A 23,029-nucleotide genomic window follows, 5' to 3' on the forward strand; every position below is an offset into this window, starting at 1 on the left:
AAGTCTATACGGCGTATACTGTATCGCGTACAACAACCGTATCCTATAGAACACAGAGGAACACCCAGTGGACTTGTTCATAGTACCGAGTAGCCGAGTTGAGCTTTGCTTCAAAAGTATGACCGAAAATATAAATGGCAGTTTTTCTGGTATGTGGATCATACCATATATAATTAGTAGTTCATCTTTACTACTTGAGATCTACTTTGACACAATGCAACTTCGCCATGGGCTCAGTGAGCTTGACAGAGCATTTGGTATTGGCCGCAAACAGAGTGATATTTGAACTGTTATCAAGTTCCAAGCTGTATAACGCGCGAGAAACCATTTGTCGAGTCATTGCAGTGATGGTAAACAGTGGGTGCCAGGCTCCATCCATTGCTCCCATATTGTTCTCTCTGAGTAGAATCGCTACTCGTACTATCACTTCAGTAATTGTGCTTTACAATGACTCACGTGGTTTTGCTTCATATATTCATGGACAAAGTAAATCTCACACATGTGTTATGAACCACATACATTGCAGTGATTGTCTCCACGATATGAGGTGGTCCATGCGAATCAATCCTCCACACTTCATATTTATTTGCGTTTGTGAGAGCTCTCCACCCTATGTTTGGTGGTGTTGGATTTGTGTTGATGAATTCACCGACAATTGTTAGGCAGCCACTGTCTCTTGTTCTTTTCCGTGTAGTGGATCCTACTTCCGAAGTGAATGAAGTGAAATCTGAAGTGAATTAAGGAAGCGAATGCGTAAACATCTACTGGACCGTGTCCAATTTCTAGAAACTATTTCACACGTGGAAAATGAGTGAATGATCGATGTCTTTCACTCATTACCAGTAGTAATAGTAGTATATAATCACTAACTATAACAATCCTGAGCAAGATTAAACAGTGCAACGACTCAATACAACCGCGAGAATCGAATACAACCTACATCAACTCAAGTAAGGACCGAGACGAAACCGCACCGATACCCTTCCCAATCAACTCCTGAAGACAGATAATGGAAACCTACGCGAATGACGAATTAAATCCTTTGGACAGCCCGTTTCTCCGAGACGTCGTCCAGGCGGCCTGCGAGAAGCGAGGATGGTCAATCTACAACACCTATGTGGCCATCCAACTTGCCAAGTTCATCGAGAATACTAGGGAAATGGTTGGCAAGCTCCCTCGCACCATTGCTGGCGTATGTCTCCTTACCGTGGCAGTACGCCTCAACACTCACGAAACTTTGCGCGAGATTGCCTATTGCGTCGGTATCACGTGGCAGACGGTGCAAAAGCGTTACAACGAGTATCATTACCTCTGGGATCAGTTCCCCTGGGAAGATTTTCCCCCACAAGAGTAGAAATTCTACGCAGAATGTGATCACTTGGATACCAATAGCTATCTGGAGGGATATCTGGGGAGGGAAATGCATGGACTTGTGTCGAGCAGGGCAGCGGGTGAAGCGAGTCGTGCAGAGTGGGGGAACTGTGTGACCATGCCGGCCTTGGTCTGAGTCATCAAGCATGACTGCAGTAGTTATGACTTCAGCTGGAGATATGTGCTTAAAAGAATACCCAAAGCACAATTTCACAAGTTTACCACCAATATAGACTCGTTTTATGTGACTCCTTACGCTCTTGAGCGAATTCCCAGACCTCCTTCTCTCTTGGCCAAGATGAAATGGTACAAACTCAAACTATCACGACGTGGGCGACGGGCGGTGAGCAACGCAGAGTCAGAACCGGATACCTCCAGCAACAATAGGGCGGGACAAGCAGTGCAAGTCACTGACAAACAGGAGGAGGGAGAGACGTCAATCGAATCAGTGCCAGAGGTTAGGAACTATGCCACGTTCTTCGATCTGCCGCCCGAACTGCGAGATCAAATTTACGACCATCTGTGGAATGACTCCTGCATCGTTCACGAGCAAAAGGCGGAAAATATACAAATCCTGATTCTATATGGGGCGGAAACGCAACACTATTACGCTGGATTGCCGAGTTGGATCAACCTGAGCGATCGATTCCGTGACGAATGCCTCGGGCAGCTCAATCGCGCCGGTCGACTTACGATTGCGGAAGACATTCTCGTACCGCCAGGCTACGGCGGCAATTGGTACAAAACAGACGGCGAACTCACAGTGGAAACGCTACGGCGGATGACAACTTGGGACATCAAGAAGCTGCAGCTGAATTGGCGCCTACAGCACTCAAATAAGCCGTGCTATTTGGAAGGCAGACACTATCCTGAATATGATCCTGAATGCTGCAAAGATTACTTGAGACTCTACTTCAAGAATAGTGGAGCCATCGTCGATAAGTTGCGATGGCTGAAGGGCAAAGGTGTTGTTCCAAAAAGAATCCCTATCAACATTGTGTTCCAACCTGACTATGCGTGGGTATTGGGTTTGTTCCTTTCAGGCAGGGTCGATGAAGAGGATATATTATATGATCTCGAAGTACTGAGTGCTCTACCGCAGCAGTTTGACAGGCTCGAGATTCGTCTCTCTGGGTCGCTGTATTTTGGCGAGTCATCAGAATCCGAGGAAGAGACTAATTCCAATTCCGATTCATTGGAAATGGATGGCTATGATCTTGCCTGGAAGCAAGTGCACCGCGAATTTTACCGCAAATGCTGGCGGCTAGTAACAAATCAGTTTGTTGAAACCATGAAGGAATTAACAAATGAAGAAGAAGAAGAAGTCAATATACGATGTTGCGAATCAGGAAATTCGGGTCTTGATAAAGACGCAATCTGGAATATGGTAATTGAAGGGCAAAATTTGAGCTAGCCATATCGATGATGGTGGACAATAGAAATATCGTTTGATATGTTTACACAAACAGTGTCTCTGATCATGGGAAAATGCTAGTCAGAACATCTCCATATTGCTTGTACGAGAGACCCATCTTCTCAATGTCGTAATCGTTCCAATATCCTCCACCCGCCAAAGCACCTGCCTTGTTCCAGTTCGTGAACTTTGTCCGCGCCTGCGCTGCAGTTGTACCGTAGACAGGCTTGGAATCATTTGTTACCCAGATCAAAGGCACAACCTTCAACCCAAGGGTACTCTGCCAGCTGGCAGGATTGTTGTTTGCTCCGCCGTCGTAGCATTGTAGGTAAACTCTGTCCATCAGAAGATCGGGCTCCTTCAGTCCTTGATTCAACTGTGTCGTGACACTTCGCCAAAAGTTTGTGTTGGTGTATGGCGCAATGGTGTACTTGTATCCAGCATTTCCAAGCATCTTTGCGAAAGTGACGGTGCTGGCAACATCGTAGAGAGATTCGTCGTCGTTGTTCACAGCATCGAGGCTCCAAGCTTTCTTCAATGCTGCAAAGTTTCGATACAAGGGCGTATCGACGCCCGGTCCTGGTTTTGACATCAAATCACGGACATGTTGTGAGTTCATTGAGATCTCGATGCGATTGATGCCCGTGTCTCCTTCTTTCAGTGAACGGACCTTCGCAGCCAGCGCGTCGCCACCAACGTAGGCACCTCCGGATGCAACTAGAACGTCACTACTTCCAGGGGTGTTGGAGTAGTACATAATGCCACCGTCACCGAGAATGCCTACTCCAAACATGATGACTGAATTGAAGCCAGATGTTTTCAACGCTGTGGTGTTCGATTTCATCACATCTTTGAACAAGAAGATGCTCCGTATGCTCGCAGCAAACGCATACTGCGCGAGAAGCTGCAACAGCAAGAGTCTAGCAAAAGCGTATAGTCTCATCCTTCAATACTGGTGATATTGTACGTCGTGAAACCCGATCGAGTAATTACAGGCGTGGGCTTAGATTTTAAAGATCTCAAAGGTTACATTACATACTTTACCTTCTGCAGGACCCATATAATTCCTATTTTTCCGTTCATCGTTTAAAGAGGGGTTTCAAATCGTTTCTCCACGACTCAAATATGCGGATATCATGTAAACCACTATTGAATGGGTTCGGCTAAATGTATGTACATTGAGAAAAGATGGACTGAGACCACTGTAAACGGCATTAGACCTTCTTTGAGGTGCCAAGAAGGCTTAAGTCGGAATGTGAACAACTGAAATGCCTTATTTCGGCAGGCAGTCGGGAGATCTGCACATACCCTGGGCTGGATGTGTTGTGAGGTTTGGGAAAATGGCACCGATAACTGGGTGGGCCAACGAAGTTATCGATATCTCTAGTACTACACCAGTTCCCATTGAAATCACACTTTCCTAATCTCTACTAGTAGCCTTTGATCTCCTGATAGTTCTATCCTTATCCCATGTCATTTTTTTATTCTACGGGCCGAATTATCTCCCTCAGCATCAACTATACTGCATTCGTCTTTGTATTGTATCCCTGTACTAAGTTATTGGTTGAAACTGGCGGTTGAATTTGCTGTTTTCAATCAATTCCTTGCAGTCACATTTGGCTTTGTTTTCGGCTTGTCTATGCAATTCGACCTTTACAATTTCTTAGTGACACTCCTGCACCAGCCTCTTATTTCTACATGAAGACTTCGATGATAGACTCCATTCATGTCTGGTGAGAAATACAGAGCGATGTCAAAGCTGTCCATGATTTCTTGGAAAACGTAAAACCTTCGCTCGTTAGGCCTTGCCATTCCAGCAGTTGATCGCAACACGTCACTATAAGTTATATAATAAACATAATGATGCTGCACACGGTATGAAAGACGGATTGTAATTCCTTCAGAAGGGGTTGATACCATGTAAGAAGAGGGCATGCTTGAACTCAAATGCAATGTTAGGTGGAATAATTTCGCTTCTAGAGATAGTAGATGCCCTTACACATAATCATTAGGTACCCAAAACAAAAGAAGACCTGAATACGAAGCAACATGAAAAGTGATCATGGAAAAATGTTAAACACTGCAATGTATACAATTGATTCTGTGTTTTGTCGCGGAATCGTGGAAGCCATTCTACATTTTGGCCTGGTGAGTCCTCCCGAAAGCTTTCTTGATCTCATGATCAGCCCGGAAAATCATTACAATCCTCGAATGACATGAGAAATTAGTCTACGGGAGCTCCATAAAATCTAGCTCACATATTCTGAATTATGGAAAAATGATGACTGTAAGTGAAACAAACGCCATAATCAACCAAAAACCATTGACTTGCGCTTGCCCTGTAGCTTTGTAACAGATTGAATCACATGCCGTCGGATACCGTGCGAACAGAAATCACTAGCCGATCGGTACGTGACCGTAGAGTGTACTACTTCCTTTATTTGGTTGCTTTGAAGTACAATGTTGTTGATTCATCATATAATTCAGAGCTGTCTTCAACATATCCAGGTAGTTAGGGGCTCAGTCGAGCCCTCAACGAAGATAATCATGTCCTTTTGGTTGTTCAAGGAATCTTCCCCCAAAGAAGTTCAGATGTGAACGCTGCTTGATGTGGGCATGATTTCTCAATAGTAACATTCTGATTCCCATTTGAATACGTATGCGAGACCTCGTGATTACAAGGATGAGAAAGTAAACAGGAGGGAGCGGATCATGTTAGAGAGATAATTAGGCCGTTTGGGGTAAGGATCCTTTGTTCTGGTGTGTGGAAGAGTATATATAAATGATATGATATTCGTAACAGGACTATATGCATTGTTTCCTTTTGGATCTATGTATGCAAATGCACCGTAATCGTCATAACTCCGTAAAGTGCGTAAAAGACAAGATGGTTCCGTAGAGTAAGGAGTAAATCACCTCATAGACCGCAGCTGAATATCCCCATGAAAATCGTCATCTCCGTTATTATCAGGAACCATAAGGCCCCTCTCTTCTTCTCCGTTACCTCGTTCCTCCCTTTGAGACGTCTTCGAAGGATCTTGTTTGTTCATCGCCACATATATGGCAGAACCCAAGATCAATGACGAGCCGATGATAGACAACCACCCCGGCGTTGTTCCCCAGACCAGTTTATCAAAGGTCAAAGCGAAGAGCATCTGCGTGTAGACCATGTTGGTAGCGCGACTGGACTTTTCGTATTGAAGGCCTGCGGCGAGGAGGAACTGCATGATGAAGCCGCAGATTCCCAGGAAGACGAGGAAACACCAGTCTCTAACTCCTGAAGGAAGCAGGAAGCCGACCTCGGGGATCGCAAGCATCATTACGACTGACACTATCGTGCACCAGATTGAAAAGTAGTTGACGCTGATTAGGGGATGCGCTCGCTTTCCGATCCATCGAATGGTTGTATAAGCACCTGCGGTGGTCAGAACATGGAAGTAGGGAACAGATTCACCAGTCTTACCTGCAGCGCCGAAGACCCCCAAAAGCGCAACGCCAACAGCTCCTGCACGCTGAGCAGGCGTGACGCTGTCGTAATTTGAAGCAATTGGGGAAGTTGCATTTGTCGGAGCAGGGAGTAAATCGGCATTTGCGCTATCAGGTGGAGGATCTTGAGTGTTTGATAACGAGGTGAATAGCGAGACGGGGCGTGCGATCAGCACAACTCCGAACAAAGATATGTATGCAGCTATCTGCTCCATGCGAGTGAATGGTTCTTTGATGAGATACGAACATGCCCAACATGCTAATGATGGGGCTAAGAAGGTGATGACGGTAGCATCGGCCAAGGGAAGATACATCAATGAATCTATCGGAGTTAGTGAATCCATTCCGTATGTCGTGAAGTCATACTAACAATACATTCCAAAAACGCCAAAGAACCCAGAAAGACCTCTCGCGACAAGCAAAGGTCGGACTTCTCTCATTCCGAATGGGAAATGCTCCGTCTTCTTGTACCACATGAAGAGCGTAGCAAAGATAGCGGTGATGCTCATTCGAGCGAAAAGTATCTATATGTTGTCAGATCCGCGAGAAAATATTAAACGAATGACATCGTACCTGGAAAGGATGATATCCCTTGCCATTGTTGCCTTCAACTTCGAGCATTCGAGTGGTGACGTTCATTCCGGTACCAAAAAGTTGTGAGATGAGTACTAGCGCCAGACCCTTATTTGCCTTCCAGAAGGCAGAGATCCTGCCCTTCAACGTCCGTGGTCTCGGAGCTGGCGATAGAGAATCATGTCGGTGGGAATATTGTACAGGCAGGTAGTCTGGTTGTCTCCCGAGTCGTATATTGTTGGAATCATCAATAGAAATGAGTGATGGGGCTGGGGAGGATGCTCGGATTCCCCCTCCCAAAGTGACGTTCAGAGCGCCCTGGTCCGACTTTGCCGCGGACTTAACAACGGAATACTGAGTCTGCTGGCCGGTAGCATCTTGAGACACAGCAGGCTTGTCATCTGATTCAAAGGGTTTGGACTTGGGCGATAGGCTCATGACGGTTTCATGGAATAAGCCTAGAGTGAAAGATATCGAAATAAAATGTTGGGCGTGTCGTTGAAGAGATTTGGAGGCTATGTCAAGTCGAGCTGCACATCAATCACACAAAAAGTGCGAAGGCTGATGCGGCGGCACGGTAGGTTGACTCAGTCCGTGACTATACGGAATCTGGCGATAGTGTTTCCTATGGCGGTTGGCGGTAGAGCGAAAAGTCATGGCAGAGAGTTTACGAAGGGAAAAAGGCGAATCAGAGAAGAGCATAGGCACTCGTAGGCACTCGTAGGCACGCGACCACCCAATCAATTCCTCTTCGTCCCTCGGATGCCTTATCCCCGGTTCGTTCATCCTTCGTTGTAGTCCGCCACCGAAAGATACCGAGAGAGCCGCAGAGTTGAACTGATTGCCAAAGGGCATGATGCTGATTGAAGTGCTTATGCTGCTGCTGTAAGAGAATTAGGTACCGGATTGTTGGAGATTGTAGGTCAATTGACAGTTACCAAAAAGAAAACAATTGACATTGAAAGTCTTCTTCGGCTATGCGCACTGAGCACATTTCAATCCCTTCTTCTTCACACGTTCCAAACTGTGGGGGCGGTACCGATCCACGTGTTAAGCGATTAAAGTCACACTTCCTGTACCATGGAACTCTGGCGCGTGTGTAACCTCAATATCAACTTCAACCTCATTCTCGAGTGCTATTCATGTTTCTAGTGTCTTATACTTGCACCGGGAACCTGTCCAGTGAATCGCCGATATGGCACTAAGATAATAAAATCCTCAATGTAGAAATCATCCGGCGATTGGTCAGACTCCAGATAAAAGTAAGTCAACTTGGTGAATAAATATGATAGCTTGGAGACCATTATGACGCACAATGCTACCGGAAATATAGTGAAGCTCGCTTGTTAAAAGGACATTTCAAAGCTGCGCAGCTTTTAAAAAAACGGGCTTGTGCCCGTTCGCTTTCGAAATTTTGTATGTGAACGTACATGAACCATATCTTATGTATGGGGGTTCATATCGCGAAGACAATCTTTTCGCGGATGCATTGAAACAATGTTCAATATTTCGCCAACTAATGGTCGATTGTATTGACCAACTGATCATCTTGTGCTCGTTCGGCATCTTGGACACGCATGATGGTGATACATTGACTCACTCGAACGTTGGGAACCTACGCTTGCAAGTATCAATTGAAAGGTCCCGCGAAGAGCATGTAACATCGTATACGGAGTACTACAACCAGTACAACGAGACCAAGCGGGAAGGCAAACATACAGTTTGGGGTTCCGTTCGTTTGCACCATACCGCCATGGTCAAACCTCCTCAATTTCCCCCGTTGATCCTGCAACTCATTCGGCCCTTCTTCTGCGACATGACCTGCATGCTGTTGTAGTCACATCTGCATGTCATTCCACACCGACCGATCAAGCCACCCGTGCCGCATGAAATGGTGAAGGAATGCAAGCTTCCTGGATGGTAAAGTAAACAAGGAGGAATTAAGTTGCAGGGAGTGGGAAGTAGTAACAGTTCGTTCCTGAGCGGTCGAAATCTTCCCCTGTCCCGCAAAGTTTAATCATTGCGTTTCGCAACGAGGCGAACGGGTACGCGGTAACCATTGAACCTTACCAAATGAGACATACTCGCTTCCTGAAAAGACATCCCAATGGCGGTGGGGACGAGAAGGGATAATTAAGAAGTAACCTCATCTAGGGAGCAACAGCGGATCCTAGCGCTGGTTAGTAGGGATGCCTAGCCCGCGAGTCCAACGTTCCTGTCAAACCCACAAAGAGCCTAGACGTCATTCCATCTTTCTCAATCATACTCCGATCAGCGCGAGGTCAACCTTAATGATGGAACTCTTTTCAGACGGGCAGGATCCACTGCTTCGGCGTGAGACGTCGAGGAACGAATAGAAGTAATCGGAAGGCCGGCGCCATGGCTCCGACTGCTAATTCTCCCATATACACGCCGAAAGTTTATCAAATTGATTACACTCCTGACTCCTGAGTATGGAGTCAGATGGGGAGAGATCCACCGGAAAATTTTATTGCGGACAAAAAAGGTTGCGCAGTCTCAGAAATGCAGTTCTCTCAAAAACTAATCCATTTTCAATGTCATCCTTTTCGCCGTGGAGAGCCATGCACAAGTGGGTCGATGGCGGCTGGGATTGCGCAAACTGTAATTACTTTTTAAAGGTGGCACTGGGTGGTCACTGGTGACAGTGACACGCTAAGGCTAAGAATTGGGTGTGAGAGTTCAGGTCCAGACGACCATGCAACTTGCGCTGTACCAGAACAACTCATGACTAACGCGCACCAATGTCTGTTGAATTGGAAATCCGTCAATTGAGAAGTGCATGATCTATTTATATCGGGTGCAGCTTTACAGTGTTTGATAATACGATACTGATATTATATCCGGAGAAGCATCTCGTAAGGCATCCGTCTGCCAAATTGCTTTCAGTACCTCCCACCGTCCGTATTCGTACAACCCATGCAGGCGAAATGGCGGCCGGCAAGGACTGGCAATCTGTCAAATTATCTTGCAGACGCTCATGAAACACTTTAAGGTTTGCAAAGAGAAAGAACGGCCGCCCGGCATTATACTTGGGCAGGAATTCCCTCTTGGGACAACCAGAACGACTCATAAACCATACAATAGTACAGGATCTTAAGGCACGGCCCGGAGCACGCACCTACGCAATACTGGTTCTGTAAAGTTCCCCCAGAGTTGAAGTGTCCAATCACCACGTGGGGAGCATTGGAAGCCGAGCGACAAGCCCTCATGCGAGTATATCTTGCACAGCTTGTTGTTCTTTACGTAAACCCAGGACTGGAGCTGAATATTTGCAAGACGACGTATCTCAGAAGATGTAAATGTTGTTGAGGAGATGAAAGGGTAGCCGGAGTGCTCCTCCGGCCAATTCGCGAGTCAAGTCAATCAGGCTGGCGATTCCGTCACTTTTCCACATCATCAGCTCTGTGACACAGCGCATGCATCTCTTTCTATGGCTGCCCAAAGGTAGTCTCGCCCTCCAATTCTTAACGCAGTGACCCAGTCCAGCAACATCCAGCCTGCGCGTGATCAACACGGGCCAAAGATCGCTGGTCGAGTCATGGAAATGCAACGACAGAAAGGGTACCACTTCGGTACTAGTGTGCATTGCGCCCTCGCCGATGATGCGGAAGGATGGTGAGGCGGTTATGGCGTAGCCATTCAACAATGCCTCTTTTGGGCATTGCATTGATGAAGAATGTCAATTTCCGTGCAACCCCTTGCCGTACGGATGGAATTCTTGGGCTCCATGAGCGAAAAGAAGGGAAGTCAGACATTTGGCAGGATCTCTACACCGTACTCGTACTCGTAGGCTGCAATGGGAATCCAGCATGGGCTACCAAACCAATCGGTTGGTCCCTGCTCATGCATATGGTGGGAGGAAAACGAATGTAGGCAATGCCTGTACCATAGTTGCACCCATGCCCACCAGGATCTCAAGATGCACCTCTGGAGAGCCCACATAGCAAAGCGCTTGCCACTTCGAGATAAGTCCATTAATCATTGTATGCGGCGCGGCATGCTTTTTGTTCGCTACGGTGTTGCAGGCTTGTTCAGTACGATCTACTCAGAAAGCCATAGCGTCAAGCTGATTGGTATGCAAACCGATTGAGATTTGATGAGACCTCACTCAACATATTACATCAGATGCAAACCAGGAAAGGTCATAATATCAGAAGGTATGTGCCATAAGATGTAAATCCTGAAAGTATAGTATGAGTGCGGCAACATTGGGCACTCACGACACTCGAATGATGACCCGCTGCAGGTCGCAGTTCCTTCTTTGACCTTGGGTGCTAGGACCACGCCATGATAACAAAGAGGGGTGCATTATGTTAACTGGCAAGACCGTTTGCGTTACACAAACTCACACATCCCCCGCTGAATCCCACGAGCGGAACGAAGTACCAAGCGTATCCCTGTCCGACAGTTTAGAACAGGGTTCTAGCAGCTGGCACTCACTGGAAAAGCACATGATCGATGTACGGATCTGTGATATGATGGGATATCATTTCCAACTGTGGGCGGCGAGTTGTCTGATGTGAAGAGTTTGAAGACGGGGACAAGGGGATTCGAAAAGCAATGCGGGTAGAACATTCGATCAGCCACAAAGGCAACTCAACCCCCCATGTTAATTGGTACGTCTCTTGGTCGCGTCCATAAAAGAGTTATATACCTTGTACGCAATTATGCCTGCTCATGCAGAAATCGTCAGCTTTTCTATCACGAGGGACAAAGACGGGCTCGAGTCTCGCATATTCCCGATGCATATAGTACTCATTCTGGAAAAGTTACAGCCATGGAGAACCAAAACTTGTTTCAACCCTTTAAAGTATGTGTGGAGGGAGATCCCTAATTCGGCACCAGTGGTGTGGTGCATATGCAGAGTAACCATGGTATACCGCACTACGTTGTGCTGGCGGGCTTTCCGGGGCGACGATAGGATAGGTGTTGCATACTTTACGAACGGAAGCTAGAGTTCTTGAACGTGGGATGGTATAATTTCACGGTGCTATAGCATGACTTTTAATACGCGCCGGTGGTGACACTACTGCGGGGGATGACGGTAAAGATCTTATCAAAGGAGAATAAGGTGGTTAGATGCTTGCTCTTGAACCAGTGACGATGCACTTGATTTGTGAGCACGAGCGCGGGGAACGAAAAGCGAGCTTTCAGAAAGCCTGTTACCTGCTTTGGACCGAGCCACAGCATGGTCAATGATGTGTTCACTGTAGTGGGACGATGTCAGTACAGGCATGATCCTACTCAAAGCGGCACTCCTTGTATCTGTGCCTACAAAGCCACTCTTTCTCAATCTGGCGGCACGAAGACTATCGCTTGCCCTGAAACCATGAAACTTCTTTTAAATACCGGCATAACGACTACCAACGCCGTGTAACCCGACAACAGCGGCATTTCGTAGCTGGCTTCTCTACCCTGTTGAACAAGGCCAAACTCAGTGCCCACCATGCATGTTCAGTATAGATACGGCATCCATAATGGTAACTCCAGGGACAGGACAATGTGGCTCAAGTAGTTGGTTCGGGGGCTCATGCCGTACCCACACACATGTCCACATTCGCACGGAGTAAAGGGAACGGATATGTGGAATATACTCGCAAAGGGAACGGTATTGATTTGCCCACGGTGCTGATCTGAGGGCAAAAGTAAGGCCATGGTGCCGCCGGCCCAATTGTGTTATTCTGGTTTCCCACACTACCCACTATGCTGGACCCCTTCCAAGCAACGACCTAATACTGTCAGTTGCGAATATGGGTCGATCTCCATTTCGAGGCGCCATTGTGCCCTGAACCTTTGTTTCCCCACTTCCGCTATTGGTTTCCTCATCCAAGAGCAGCGAATCATTCGCAGCCAAGACGTGGCGGCGGTACAGCTCTGCAATGCCACTCTTACCCTGCTCTATATCATCGACATCACTCACGCCGTACAACCAATATCGCTGTTCCGTCTTCCCGGATCCAAATGACTTCTTCAATGCGGGTACGCCGAGATAACTTGCGGTACCATTTTGGAGATCACTTGATGACGTCCCTGCGAATCTCGAATCTATTGGACGACCAAACGTTGCCAGTTCAGATGGGAAAGCCAATCCACCAATTCTTTGTAGATCTTTGCCACGGGAAAGCTTCCCGTCAATCGTGAAATTTCCACCCGCCAGCTCACTGTACGTTGAATAGACATATAGCGGATAAACATACTGTTTTGAATACCCGCTATCAGAGGCAATGTCAATACCGGATGTGGATTGGTGCGTTATTTGGTCATTTCCTTTGTTGGTGAACAGGCCATCATTGGAGTACGTTAAATTCTGATACCAAGAGACGGACCTCGATCCAGTAGAGGTTCGGATTGTGGACTTGATCTCAAGATATCGAGAAACAGATACAGAATACTCCAATGATTTCGCGGTGCTATTTGCATCTCGGCTCACGGATGAGTGAAGCTTTAGTGAAGGAGTGGGTGAATCGATTGTTGGTCGCGTTCCCGACGTGATGCTATCTTCGCTATCCAGCCACAGAAACAATTTTCCAGTTACCACCCAATTTGAGCCCACGGTATTGGTCAAGAATCCGCGCCCGCTCCCGTCGTTATCGATTCCGGCAACTCGGATCTCAAAGGTATGCTCCTGGCCATCCGATAATATGGGTAGAAAAGGAGAAATATCGATTTCGTCTTCACGTAAATCGAATGCATCGATTCCAACAACAGGCCGCCAAAATCCTGGGACAATGCCTCCAGTGAAGATGACTGGGAAGGGCCATGATACACCAGCAAGCGTTCCGTCAATGTACAGCTCCACTTCTCGCCATGGGGAGTGCCCATAAAGCGTGGTGTCATTGCCGAAGGTCTGCGTGTCCGACCATAACACATTACTCCACCAAAACTCTTCGGCCGCTTGACCACAGGCAGCGATGGAGAAAACGGCTTTCCGGGCGTTGCGCGGCAGGACCAATGAGTTGAGGGCCTTAGCTTCGGGGAGTGCGAAGGCGCTCGGGCTGTTTTCAGCAGACTTCCGGGCAGAGACAGGCATGATCACATCGGCTGGGTCCACATCATCTGCAGTGAAAAACGTCGCCGTCATGGTTGTATTCCAAGATCCAGTGTAAGTGTCGTCGACAAGGTTGCCCAGGTCAAAAATCAGCTTATGTGGATCTTTAAATAGAGTAAGATAACCACTCATATCCTTGGTGTACGTCCAGACGATACCGTTCTGGGTCGGTTCTGCTGTCGAGGTGCGCCAGACTTCCGTATCGTCTAGGAACATCAAGGCAAGCCTATCAAACTGCCGCCCAGATGACGTGACCGTGAAGTTGATTGTTATGCGGTTGAAATCGCAGTCTGGAGGGGTGTAGTCTCCGACAAATGGCTTTCCGTATGACCAGGCAAAGGTGTGCACCATTAATGTCTGTTGACAGCTCGGGTTTGATGGTGACAGAATCGGCGGAGAAACCTGGAGACACTGTAGTGGCGCCGTGCTATTCGCGAAGTTCTGAAGAACTGGCCCTGAAGCAAGCAAATCGGGTCGTTGCGATAGAAACCCACCCAAAACTGAACGTGGGAGCGTGATTAGTATTAGGAAGGACAAGATAATAGGGGATATCCGGTATCCAAACGTGCCGCCGTGAATTCCTAGCTTGGTACCTTGGGGCAAGCCCAGGGACTCAAGTTCGTGCCTAAACATATCGACAAGCGGAAGCTATCTCCTGGCTTTTCTCCCGCTTCGCCAGAGGTGCTTCGGGTGGTAAAGGGCAGGTATACGGTTAAGTGGCCCGAACAGAATTTGTTGTTAACGCCGGAAAGAGGTATCATAAGAAACATTCGCCCAAGAAACACTTTCCCCTACTGCACAATATTCGCTAATGAAGCTTTTGACTGAAAACGCTATCAGTTATCAGTGATGGCCCTTTGAATTGTCCGCCTGATACCTACCTCAGGAAAGGTTTGAAAAACTCCACGCTTGCTGAAAATTGTTAGTCAAAACAGCTTGGTGGACAATGTATGGAGAGCATACAAAGAGTTGACACCGATTATGGCTTGGGAGCATCCCAATACCTCCTTACCGCCGAGCGGACTAGTTCTGAATCCCCGAAGCGTGATTTGTAGTAGTTGAAGAGGGCGAACTCGTCTGGTGGAAAGATGTATGTGTTTGGTTGAGCTTGTAACTTCGCCCAAACCTCAGCTAATCTTCGTTCCAGATGCTGTGCGAGGCGTTGGTCAACTCCGCCTTCGCTATTTTGTGCAATGTGAACAGCCTGGCTGAGAGTGAGGTAGCCGTGGCCTGCTATATATTCTGCGTTACCACCCATGTCTGAAGAACTGCGGCAAAAGATAACAATATATTGCTTAATCTGCACGAAACCACTAGCCGAGAATGGAGTGGGAAGGAGCGAACGCAGACGGATTATAAACCCAGCTAAAGGAACAGAGGATACGGCAGGTGTGATCGATGAAAGGAAGTAAAAGGTAGGAATGTGAAGTGAAGATAGGCGTAAAAGTGAAGTACAGCAATTGGGCTCGAGTGGGGATCGTGCGGGAGTGGGAATATATACGGAGACGGCGTAGACAAATCAGTTCAGAGATGAGATCAACCCACGTGGAAAAGACAGGAAGATCCTGTGTAATAAGTCATGCAGCAGCGTAGGGCAAGGTGCTTAGCTGAAGCCTCAAACAGTTGGCTCCGGGAGAGTGCCGTTTTGGGCGCTTTCAAGGTCTGAAGCGAAGGGTGGGTGCGACACGATGCTGCAGGCCATCCGTTCAACGGCCGAGTGAGGCAGAAACCTTAGCTCGAGAGACAGGGACAGCGGTGCTGCCGAGCTTCGAATTGTAGAATTACCAGAGTCAGCCGGGCAAGGTGGGTATGCAGGCGGCCGTTCTTGTCAAAGAGGAGCCCTGACGGCAACTGGAGATGATGAAGCGCACCAGTGCAATCGGTGCAAGCTCAAACCACAGAGAGGGCGACCCGATCAAGGGGCTACTGCGGCCGAGTAAAGAAAGAGCAACTATAAGCCTGGGTAGTTGAATAAGGGGAGTCTTCACTCGTCAGCAGCTCGATACCGATGGGCCAAAGTTTGCGACTGGCGTCGTAACAGGGCTGGCACGCCGAAAACTTTGTTTCGCGGCAGCAAACCTTCGCAGGGCCCCAGCACGGAAGTCTCGAGCGCGAGCGACAGGACGGGCTGCAAGCCTGGTGTGTTGCTCAAATAACAAACAAAGCGGGCGTCGGATGCAGACTACAGCGCGGGCGACGAAAAGCGGGCCTTCTTCTTGGGGCGGGCGAGCGAGATGAGGGATGGAGAGAGGGTCGCCCGACGTTTGAGTGGATGCCAAAGTCGAGTTGACAAAGGTCGCGCAGGCCGCAGGGAGACGTGAGGTTGAGTAGCGCCGTGTCGGCACTCGACTGGTGGCGTCGGAAGCTGGGGAGGTGGTCGACTGTAGAGCAGTGTGAGGCGTGGACTACAAAGGAAACAGACCTCACGCCTGTGGAAGGACGGATCCTAGTAGCACTCGCGCAAGTGCACATCCATGTGCATCCATGTCAGGGTCGAAATAGGCTAATCAGACGTTGTGGGATGCTGCAAGTCGGTTGCGTCCGCACGACATCAAACGCCCCTCCATCCAGGAACTTCCATGCGCATGTGGGCCATTACTCGCGGCATCAAGTCGACCATTGTCAAGCGTCATCAGGTGATTCCCAATGCTGTGGATGCGAGCCCAGAGTTTGGCCGACACGATTGCAAGAATTGGGTTGACTGGCTAGAATGGCTCGGCCCCAGGGCGAGCAGTTCGCAATCCGAATATGTAATTGATGTTCTTTCCTCTCTTTGGACTGCACTATCTGTCACGCTCTCGCAGTTCTTGTTCCATCATGCTACAATTCGTGTGTAGATGTGTACACATCCATCGTTACGCATGTATGTATCGCATAGAGTGCAGGGGTGTGAAGTGTGCGAGTGGAAGGACAAGGAGGGACTGGCGACGTGCCATGTCCAAGCTTGCCCCGCAGTTTAACATTCATTTTTTGTAGACATCTTGGGCATGCTCCTAGGTAGGTGCCTGGCCTGGCAGCAAGCAACAATGCCGCGATCGCCGTGGCCCTGCTGCAAATACATGCTGACAATACCCAACCAACGACAGGACGGCGACCAAGCCGCGCCATGGTATAGTCATCAGCTAGTTAAAAAGCCTTCTTCCGTGGCATCAAGCAACAAGCATCTTGTGACAACTGATGCCAAATGTCGTGGTGGAGCTCTGTGCCGTTCCTGATAAGGAAATGCGAGTGGGGGGAATATGATGGGGGATTGCATTGCATATATGCATATTCGCCCGGACCTGTTGTCCGAGTCGCTTCGAGCAAGTGCTGTGGCGAATTGAAGCCAACGTCGACTTCGAGACTTTTCTGCAAATCCCTTGGCCAACTCATGGCTGATGCACTGTAGCAGGGTTTGTATTTGTATCGATACCGCACCACGTGGTGATATATACTCCCCTGCAAAGAAAGGACTTACTACCAACAGTTCACGCTGGGGTACCTATATTTGCATGACGCAGACAGGAGCAGAAGTGTTGTATTCCAATCGATGGAACTAATATCCGTTCGCTTTAAGCATAATTGCAAAGGTTAATCGCAGGGAGTGATGCACATCGACACAACGAGCAGCGCATGGACGAGTAGACCCAGTCGATGTTTCTTAGAACCGCCGTTGCCGACGAGATCTTGACAGGACGCCAGTGCTAGTTATCATCGTCATGCAGCCTCACCAATTTGCAGCAGCAGGTTGCTGTGGAATTGAGCAAGTACTGAGGCGAGCAGACCTAGGTTACCAGCACTCTGGGCGCTACGGTTTCAGGTCATTCAGTTAGTGGACCTGAGTCGTGCGCGACATTGCCTAGAGCCTGACTGGATGGCGACGCTCTTTGTTTTTGTCTCTGTTGTCATTCTTTCTAGTTGCAAGCAAGTAACCTATTCCGGGAGTGGATGCATGCATGTACGAAAGAAGAATACGAAAGCGCAATTCACACGTTCCTGGCCACGGCATTTGTTACCGATCAGGGGACATGAGTTACGAAGCAGGGGTCCTTGTAGGTGGAGCTGGTCCTTGTGCATCACAGTCGACAACGTCCCAGTTTGGTAACCCTAGAGTCTTTTAGCACATACACAGTACGGCCAGGTAAGGTTGCTCTCCGCTTGTCCGCGATTTTTCGGAGTGGTAATTTGGATGAGAGCGATCGAAGGTTTTTGTGTTTGAGTTGCTGGCGGGATAGTCGTGATGTCTGTCATAGATCTTGAACTTATGTCTTTTTAGTTGAGGTTAGAATTCTGGTCGTTAGCTATGAAGCTGAGTGTCAAGTGCTGTCCGCTCGGAGGTGTTTCGGGCCGATCGGAGCCTCCGTCGAGAAATTTATCCGTGGTATCATCATCTTGATCTCACACGCACAAACACGCGAGCGCATCTCTGACGTCTGTCGTGAGACACGCCCATCTCGCAATCAGCGTCCAATTCTCACCTCCTGTAACCTCATCATCGTAGAGATCGGCTCAGATTAGCTTTCACCTCAGCTATGAGGCCCTCCCGCTCCTTGTCGGAGCAGCTCCTCCGAAGCGTGTTCTATCCAAAGAGCTCTACCCCACGCCATGCAGCTTTGCGAACTTTCTTCACATCATCGCAGGCGGTCTCTAAGGAGGCTCTCTCTTCTAGATTGATCATTCAGAGACACCACCAGCTAACACGAAACCAATTCTTCCGTCGCTTCCGCTCCCTTCGCTTTAACAGTAACAAACACACCCCCTCGCAAAGACCGAATCCTACACCACACCTTGGAAGTCCCGAGCCAGCCCTCACCTTATCGCAGCGCCTAAAGAAGCTCTCACGAGAGTATGGATGGACCGCATTGGGAGTCTACTTCGCCCTTTCGGCTTTGGATTTCCCTTTCTGCTTCCTTGCCGTACGGTATCTCGGTGCAGAAACCGTTGGACACTACGAGCACATCGTTGTAGAAGCAGCGCAGAATGTTATCCGTATAGTGTTCCCGAACTTCGGAAAGAATAAAGGAGGGCAGGAAGCTTCCGTCAGTGGCGATGTTGCTGAAGCCACTGCCCGCGAGGGTGACTGGACTGATGAGCTCGAGGCAGCGGAGGCTCAGAATCAAGGGTCTGGTGCATGTATGATACTTGAGGAACCCAACCCCATTGTAAACTACGCCCTGGCTAATATGTTGGACAGCAATCTGGACTCAACTCACATTGGCCTACGTTATTCACAAGTCATTCATCTTTATTCGAGTTCCACTTACCGCGGCCGTATTGCCAAAGGTCGTCAAGACGCTGAGAAACTGGGGTTGGAATATCGGCAAGCGGAAACCCCGAGCGGGCTGATTCGAAAATTGCACACCCAACGCGATTTGACCCCTGCCCAATCGCTATGGCAATGCAGTGCTCGAGGCTCACTTTGGACTAGACGAGTAATAGGTGCTTGACTTTAGCGAGCGCATGTATGTATATGTACGATAGATGTTCGCCATGAACATGTATACTATGTAATCTATTATCACTAACCAAATCACCTGATATCGGTATTACCTTACCTAATTGTCTGGGAGGAAGGGTGTGGTCGAATGATCACGAACCGCCGAAACCCGGAAAGTCTACCCACAAAAAGATACTGCCCCTGACGCGCAGCTCTCGAACTTTGCTTGAAAGATATTTGCTTGACTCTCATGAACCCGACAGTATGGTCCTCAGTAGATATACTTTTGGCCCAGCAGTCGGACGATCATCCGCACCATATTGGTCTTGCAAGACGGCCACAGGATCCTTCGTTTAACGATGCGCCTCATCTCGAGTCGAGAGCAACAATGGGAGCTCGTTGTTATTGTCGCGCCAGAGTTTCCCATGATCGGCTTGGTGTGTTGCCACGTAGATCCATAACGTTCTGGCTCGGTACATATCCCGTTAGCCTGTCTGTATCCGGCATGGAAGAGTACAATGAGTCTGGTAATCGATGCATAGGTTTGCATGACCTGCGAGACTAGATATGCCTTAGCACAGTCAAGTTCAGATTTGGCTTAGATGCATCACACTTAAGAGGGTACCTGGATCTCAACCCGCGTCCTTTCGGGACTACCAGTTGCGCAAACCGTGGTAGAATTGTTAATTGCGAAGCCTACAGACAGTCAAGAGGTGCTTAGGGTAAAACTATCCGAACCTAGTGGCCAGCGGCCACGTGTTTTGACACTTGAGTTAGTTTCGCAACCCTATCAAACGGATTTCGCACTCCAGAAGTGATCGGTCGGAACTTGGAAGGGAATAGGGGCCTTGCTATAGCTATGAGCGTTTCAACCCGTCACACGCGTTGGAAAAGAACGTTTCGCGCTGGATACGTTGTTTTGGAGGATGTGTATAGAAAACGTCGGATGTCTCCCACCTTTCCCTGTAAAGTTCCATTACAGTTCGCAGCTACATCTCTGAACTTTACTTCAGATTATGTAGCATTATACTTTGAGGACCTCTTTTTTCCAGAAAGAATCACATTGTGTGCGGAGTCCGAAACAACCTTAACCTTAGTCTGTCGCTGACTTAAGTAGGCAAGTAGACGGCGCAATGGTAGCAGCGATCTTGAACGGAAACCCCCCAATAATGGCTATCAAGCGACGCCAACTTTAGAGAGCTCCGCCACGGCAATTGGGTTTGCTCTATTTTGTTGCAACGAAGCAAGAAACTTTATCAAATGCAGTAAAGGTCGGCTGAGATACAGACCGTCCGACTTCTAGTTTGACCTTACACGGGCAGCTGAATTCCCTTGCCTTGGGCTGCTATCAAGCCCCCAGCTTTGATGGGCTGTTTGCATGATTCAGACCTCTTTCTATTGTGTTGTCACATTTCACCTTGTAGTCATTAATAGACATATCTAAATGCGAAATACGAAATGCAGGTACTTTAGTGGGCGCACTGTGTCCGAAATAGTTCTTGTGTGGAGATCGCAATCCTTCGAGAAGGCGACATTTTTGACGTGTTAGCTCTCGACCTAAGACTAGTGATAGTATAATTTCTAAGTAAAAACACCAGAAGCCGGACATAGTGCATCTCAACACGAGTACGGGTGTGCCTTCGTCCAATGAATCAAAATGAAGGCTAACCAAAATTCACACAAACATCAGGTGGCCAATGGTGGCCAAAGACTGATTTGATAATCGCATCGCAACTCTGATTCAGCCGCACACCAGTCCTAGATCGCATCTCTGTACAAAAAAAAACCATATCATGGAATCAGTGTAGCCCATTGCTCTCCAAAGTCACTGACATATTATAACCGTAGTAGGGATTCTTGCTGATATCTGAGGATTCCAATGCACTTTCGTGATTAAGTTCAAAGTATGACAGCCTCGAAATTTCCACCGAACGTACGCAGCTTCTCCACTGGCATGCAGCGATCATTTTGGACTTTTAGCTGCCGATTAGATTGCAACAACCCCTGAGTCTAAATGACGTATATAATGTAGTGTGAACACCTACAGTCGTAAGCTCCCATCTAATCCAATCATCTCTACTATTGTGAACCATTGTTGTCTATTCGGACCGTATGCCATGAGGTATCTTAATGATCTCCGCCACGGCTCATGCATGGCTTCCGCGTGCCGCTTCTACCAACCACGTTTGGCAAGCGATTGAAGTAGCTTCCTTCGGTCCGATCAGGCCGTCTGTCACTCTCACAACATAACTTCATATGGAACCACCATTTTTCGGGAGGTTTCTTGACTTTTTTTTATGGAGACTTTTCAAGTTATTCTCCTTCTAGATGCGTGAGGACATCTAACGTACCATTGGCTTAAGCTCTTAAACTGGGACTTTTTGTGTGATATACGACTATACGACCCTAAGACCATCCTCAGACTAGAGAAGACCACTGGCACAGTAGAATAGCATATCGGGACAATTCAAGTCCGCAAACAGTCCGCAAAAGGCAACGAAGTCGAGAAGCTAGATTCAGGCGTCCCGGAAATTACATGCATACAAAGTCTCTTCGGACTCCATTCCGGACATCCGAATCTTGCCTTTGTCCTCCTCATTCGTCCAATTTGGGTAGCGTCGACCACCATCCGACGCCCACGTCCTCCAGGTCCTACCCGCTTCAGATCGTCGGCTGGAAGGATCTCGAGTCCTACCACCTTCAAATCATCGGCTGTAGAGATCTCGATCAGTCATGATGAATGGGCAATGCCGATCCTAGCCAGCGAGTGCCCTGTGAAATCTTTGCGCCTATTCCTCCCGTTTGTTGATCTTGAACCCAAGAGCCTCGCCCTCAGTTCTCACATATGATGCTCCATCGCGTTTGTTGATCTTGAATCCGAGAGCCTCACCCTCAGTTCTCACGTATGAGGCTCCGCCTGCTTCACGTTTGTTGATCTTGAAACCAAGAGCCTCGCCCTCAGTTCTCACGTACGCGGCTCCATCTGCTTCGCGTTTGTTGATTTTGAAGCCGAGGGCCTCGCCCTCAGTTCTCACATACGAGGCTCCTTCTGCTTCCCGTTTATTGATCTTGAAGCCCAACGCCTCCCCGTTGGATCTCACATACGATGAACTCCCATCTTCAACCTCACGCTTATATTCTATCATAAAGTCAACATAGAACTTGGCCATCAAATTGGTGTCACGGAGAACTCACCAGCTGGAGCGGCAATGACTGCGGATCCGAGGACTGAAGCGACCAGGAGGCTAGAGAACTTCATGGTGACAAGTAAAGTATCAATCGAAGATGTACTGTGAACCTGATGATGCTAATGCTAACCAGGCCAGTGAAGCTCCTTATATACTCACGGTACAAATGGACATGCAGCAGCCATCAATACGAATGACTAGAGCTGCCTTTTTTTTTTGCCAGTGTTTCTCGAGAAACAGCCACCACCCACCACCGACAAACGCTATCATCCTTCACAAGATCCTTCAGGATAAGACTATCCTACGAACACAGAGAATCAGCGTCCATCCCTTCTTCTAGACCAATACTCGAGCGGGGCAACTGCCGTTGTAGTCTTTGGTGATAATATACTTATTTGACGATGCGGACCATCCTGCAGCTCGGAACATACTTGTATAGGATGGAGAAACTCAACCCTCGTATAGCCATTGATGACCTTCCATATACAGCTTTGCGCAGGAATTAGAATGGT

General features: G+C 48.2%; 9 protein-coding genes across 9 annotated transcripts; 3 read left to right on the forward strand and 6 right to left on the reverse strand.

The window, feature by feature from the left end:
* Positions 1-1,009: 1,009 nt before the first annotated feature.
* Positions 1,010-1,388, forward strand: BU24DRAFT_479574 (uncharacterized protein; the record flags this gene model as incomplete). The annotated part of the gene is made up of 1 exon (XM_033533079.1): positions 1,010-1,388. One exon carries the CDS (start codon positions 1,010-1,012, stop codon positions 1,352-1,354), a length of 345 nt encoding a protein of 114 aa, XP_033386532.1. The 3' UTR covers positions 1,355-1,388.
* Positions 1,389-1,593: 205 nt separating this feature from the next.
* On the forward strand, positions 1,594-2,817 carry BU24DRAFT_479578 (uncharacterized protein). The gene has a single exon (XM_033533080.1). It carries the CDS (start codon positions 1,670-1,672, stop codon positions 2,783-2,785), a length of 1,116 nt encoding a protein of 371 aa, XP_033386533.1. The 5' UTR covers positions 1,594-1,669; the 3' UTR covers positions 2,786-2,817.
* Positions 2,520-3,899, reverse strand: BU24DRAFT_421205 (uncharacterized protein). The gene has a single exon (XM_033527668.1). It carries the CDS (start codon positions 3,726-3,728, stop codon positions 2,850-2,852), a length of 879 nt encoding a protein of 292 aa, XP_033386534.1. The 5' UTR covers positions 3,729-3,899; the 3' UTR covers positions 2,520-2,849.
* Positions 3,900-5,563: 1,664 nt separating this feature from the next.
* BU24DRAFT_440860 (uncharacterized protein) lies at positions 5,564-7,594 on the reverse strand. Its single transcript, XM_033530392.1, has 4 exons — positions 6,845-7,594; positions 6,642-6,795; positions 6,249-6,593; positions 5,564-6,200 (listed from the first exon to the last, which is right to left on the reverse strand). Exons 1-4 carry the CDS (start codon positions 7,280-7,282, stop codon positions 5,698-5,700), a joined length of 1,440 nt encoding a protein of 479 aa, XP_033386535.1. The 5' UTR covers positions 7,283-7,594; the 3' UTR covers positions 5,564-5,697.
* A 2,053-nt stretch (positions 7,595-9,647) lies between these two features.
* Positions 9,648-10,319, reverse strand: BU24DRAFT_421207 (uncharacterized protein). Its single transcript, XM_033527669.1, has one exon. It carries the CDS (start codon positions 10,072-10,074, stop codon positions 9,889-9,891), a length of 186 nt encoding a protein of 61 aa, XP_033386536.1. The 5' UTR covers positions 10,075-10,319; the 3' UTR covers positions 9,648-9,888.
* Positions 10,320-12,080: 1,761 nt separating this feature from the next.
* Positions 12,081-14,930, reverse strand: BU24DRAFT_421211 (uncharacterized protein). Its single transcript, XM_033527670.1, has 3 exons — positions 14,877-14,930; positions 14,795-14,825; positions 12,081-14,737 (listed from the first exon to the last, which is right to left on the reverse strand). Exon 3 carries the CDS (start codon positions 14,544-14,546, stop codon positions 12,567-12,569), a length of 1,980 nt encoding a protein of 659 aa, XP_033386537.1. The 5' UTR covers positions 14,547-14,737; positions 14,795-14,825; positions 14,877-14,930; the 3' UTR covers positions 12,081-12,566.
* Positions 14,705-15,171, reverse strand: BU24DRAFT_461156 (uncharacterized protein; the record flags this gene model as incomplete). The annotated part of the gene is made up of 3 exons (XM_033531871.1): positions 14,705-14,746; positions 14,795-14,821; positions 14,926-15,171. 3 exons carry the CDS (start codon positions 15,169-15,171, stop codon positions 14,705-14,707), a joined length of 315 nt encoding a protein of 104 aa, XP_033386538.1.
* A 3,253-nt stretch (positions 15,172-18,424) lies between these two features.
* On the forward strand, positions 18,425-19,238 carry BU24DRAFT_432656 (uncharacterized protein; the record flags this gene model as incomplete). The annotated part of the gene is made up of 2 exons (XM_033529933.1): positions 18,425-18,968; positions 19,087-19,238. 2 exons carry the CDS (start codon positions 18,425-18,427, stop codon positions 19,236-19,238), a joined length of 696 nt encoding a protein of 231 aa, XP_033386539.1.
* Positions 19,239-21,650: 2,412 nt separating this feature from the next.
* Positions 21,651-22,977, reverse strand: BU24DRAFT_167078 (uncharacterized protein). The gene is made up of 3 exons (XM_033521452.1): positions 22,949-22,977; positions 22,525-22,818; positions 21,651-22,468 (listed from the first exon to the last, which is right to left on the reverse strand). The coding sequence occupies exons 2-3, from the start codon at positions 22,586-22,588 to the stop codon at positions 22,119-22,121; spliced, it is 414 nt and encodes a 137-aa protein (XP_033386540.1). The 5' UTR covers positions 22,589-22,818; positions 22,949-22,977; the 3' UTR covers positions 21,651-22,118.
* Between the last annotated feature and the right edge of the window lie 52 nt (positions 22,978-23,029).

The sequence above is a fragment of the Aaosphaeria arxii genome, assembly GCF_010015735.1.
Source record: "Aaosphaeria arxii CBS 175.79 unplaced genomic scaffold BU24scaffold_3, whole genome shotgun sequence".
Classification (NCBI taxonomy): Eukaryota; Fungi; Ascomycota; class Dothideomycetes; order Pleosporales; genus Aaosphaeria; species Aaosphaeria arxii.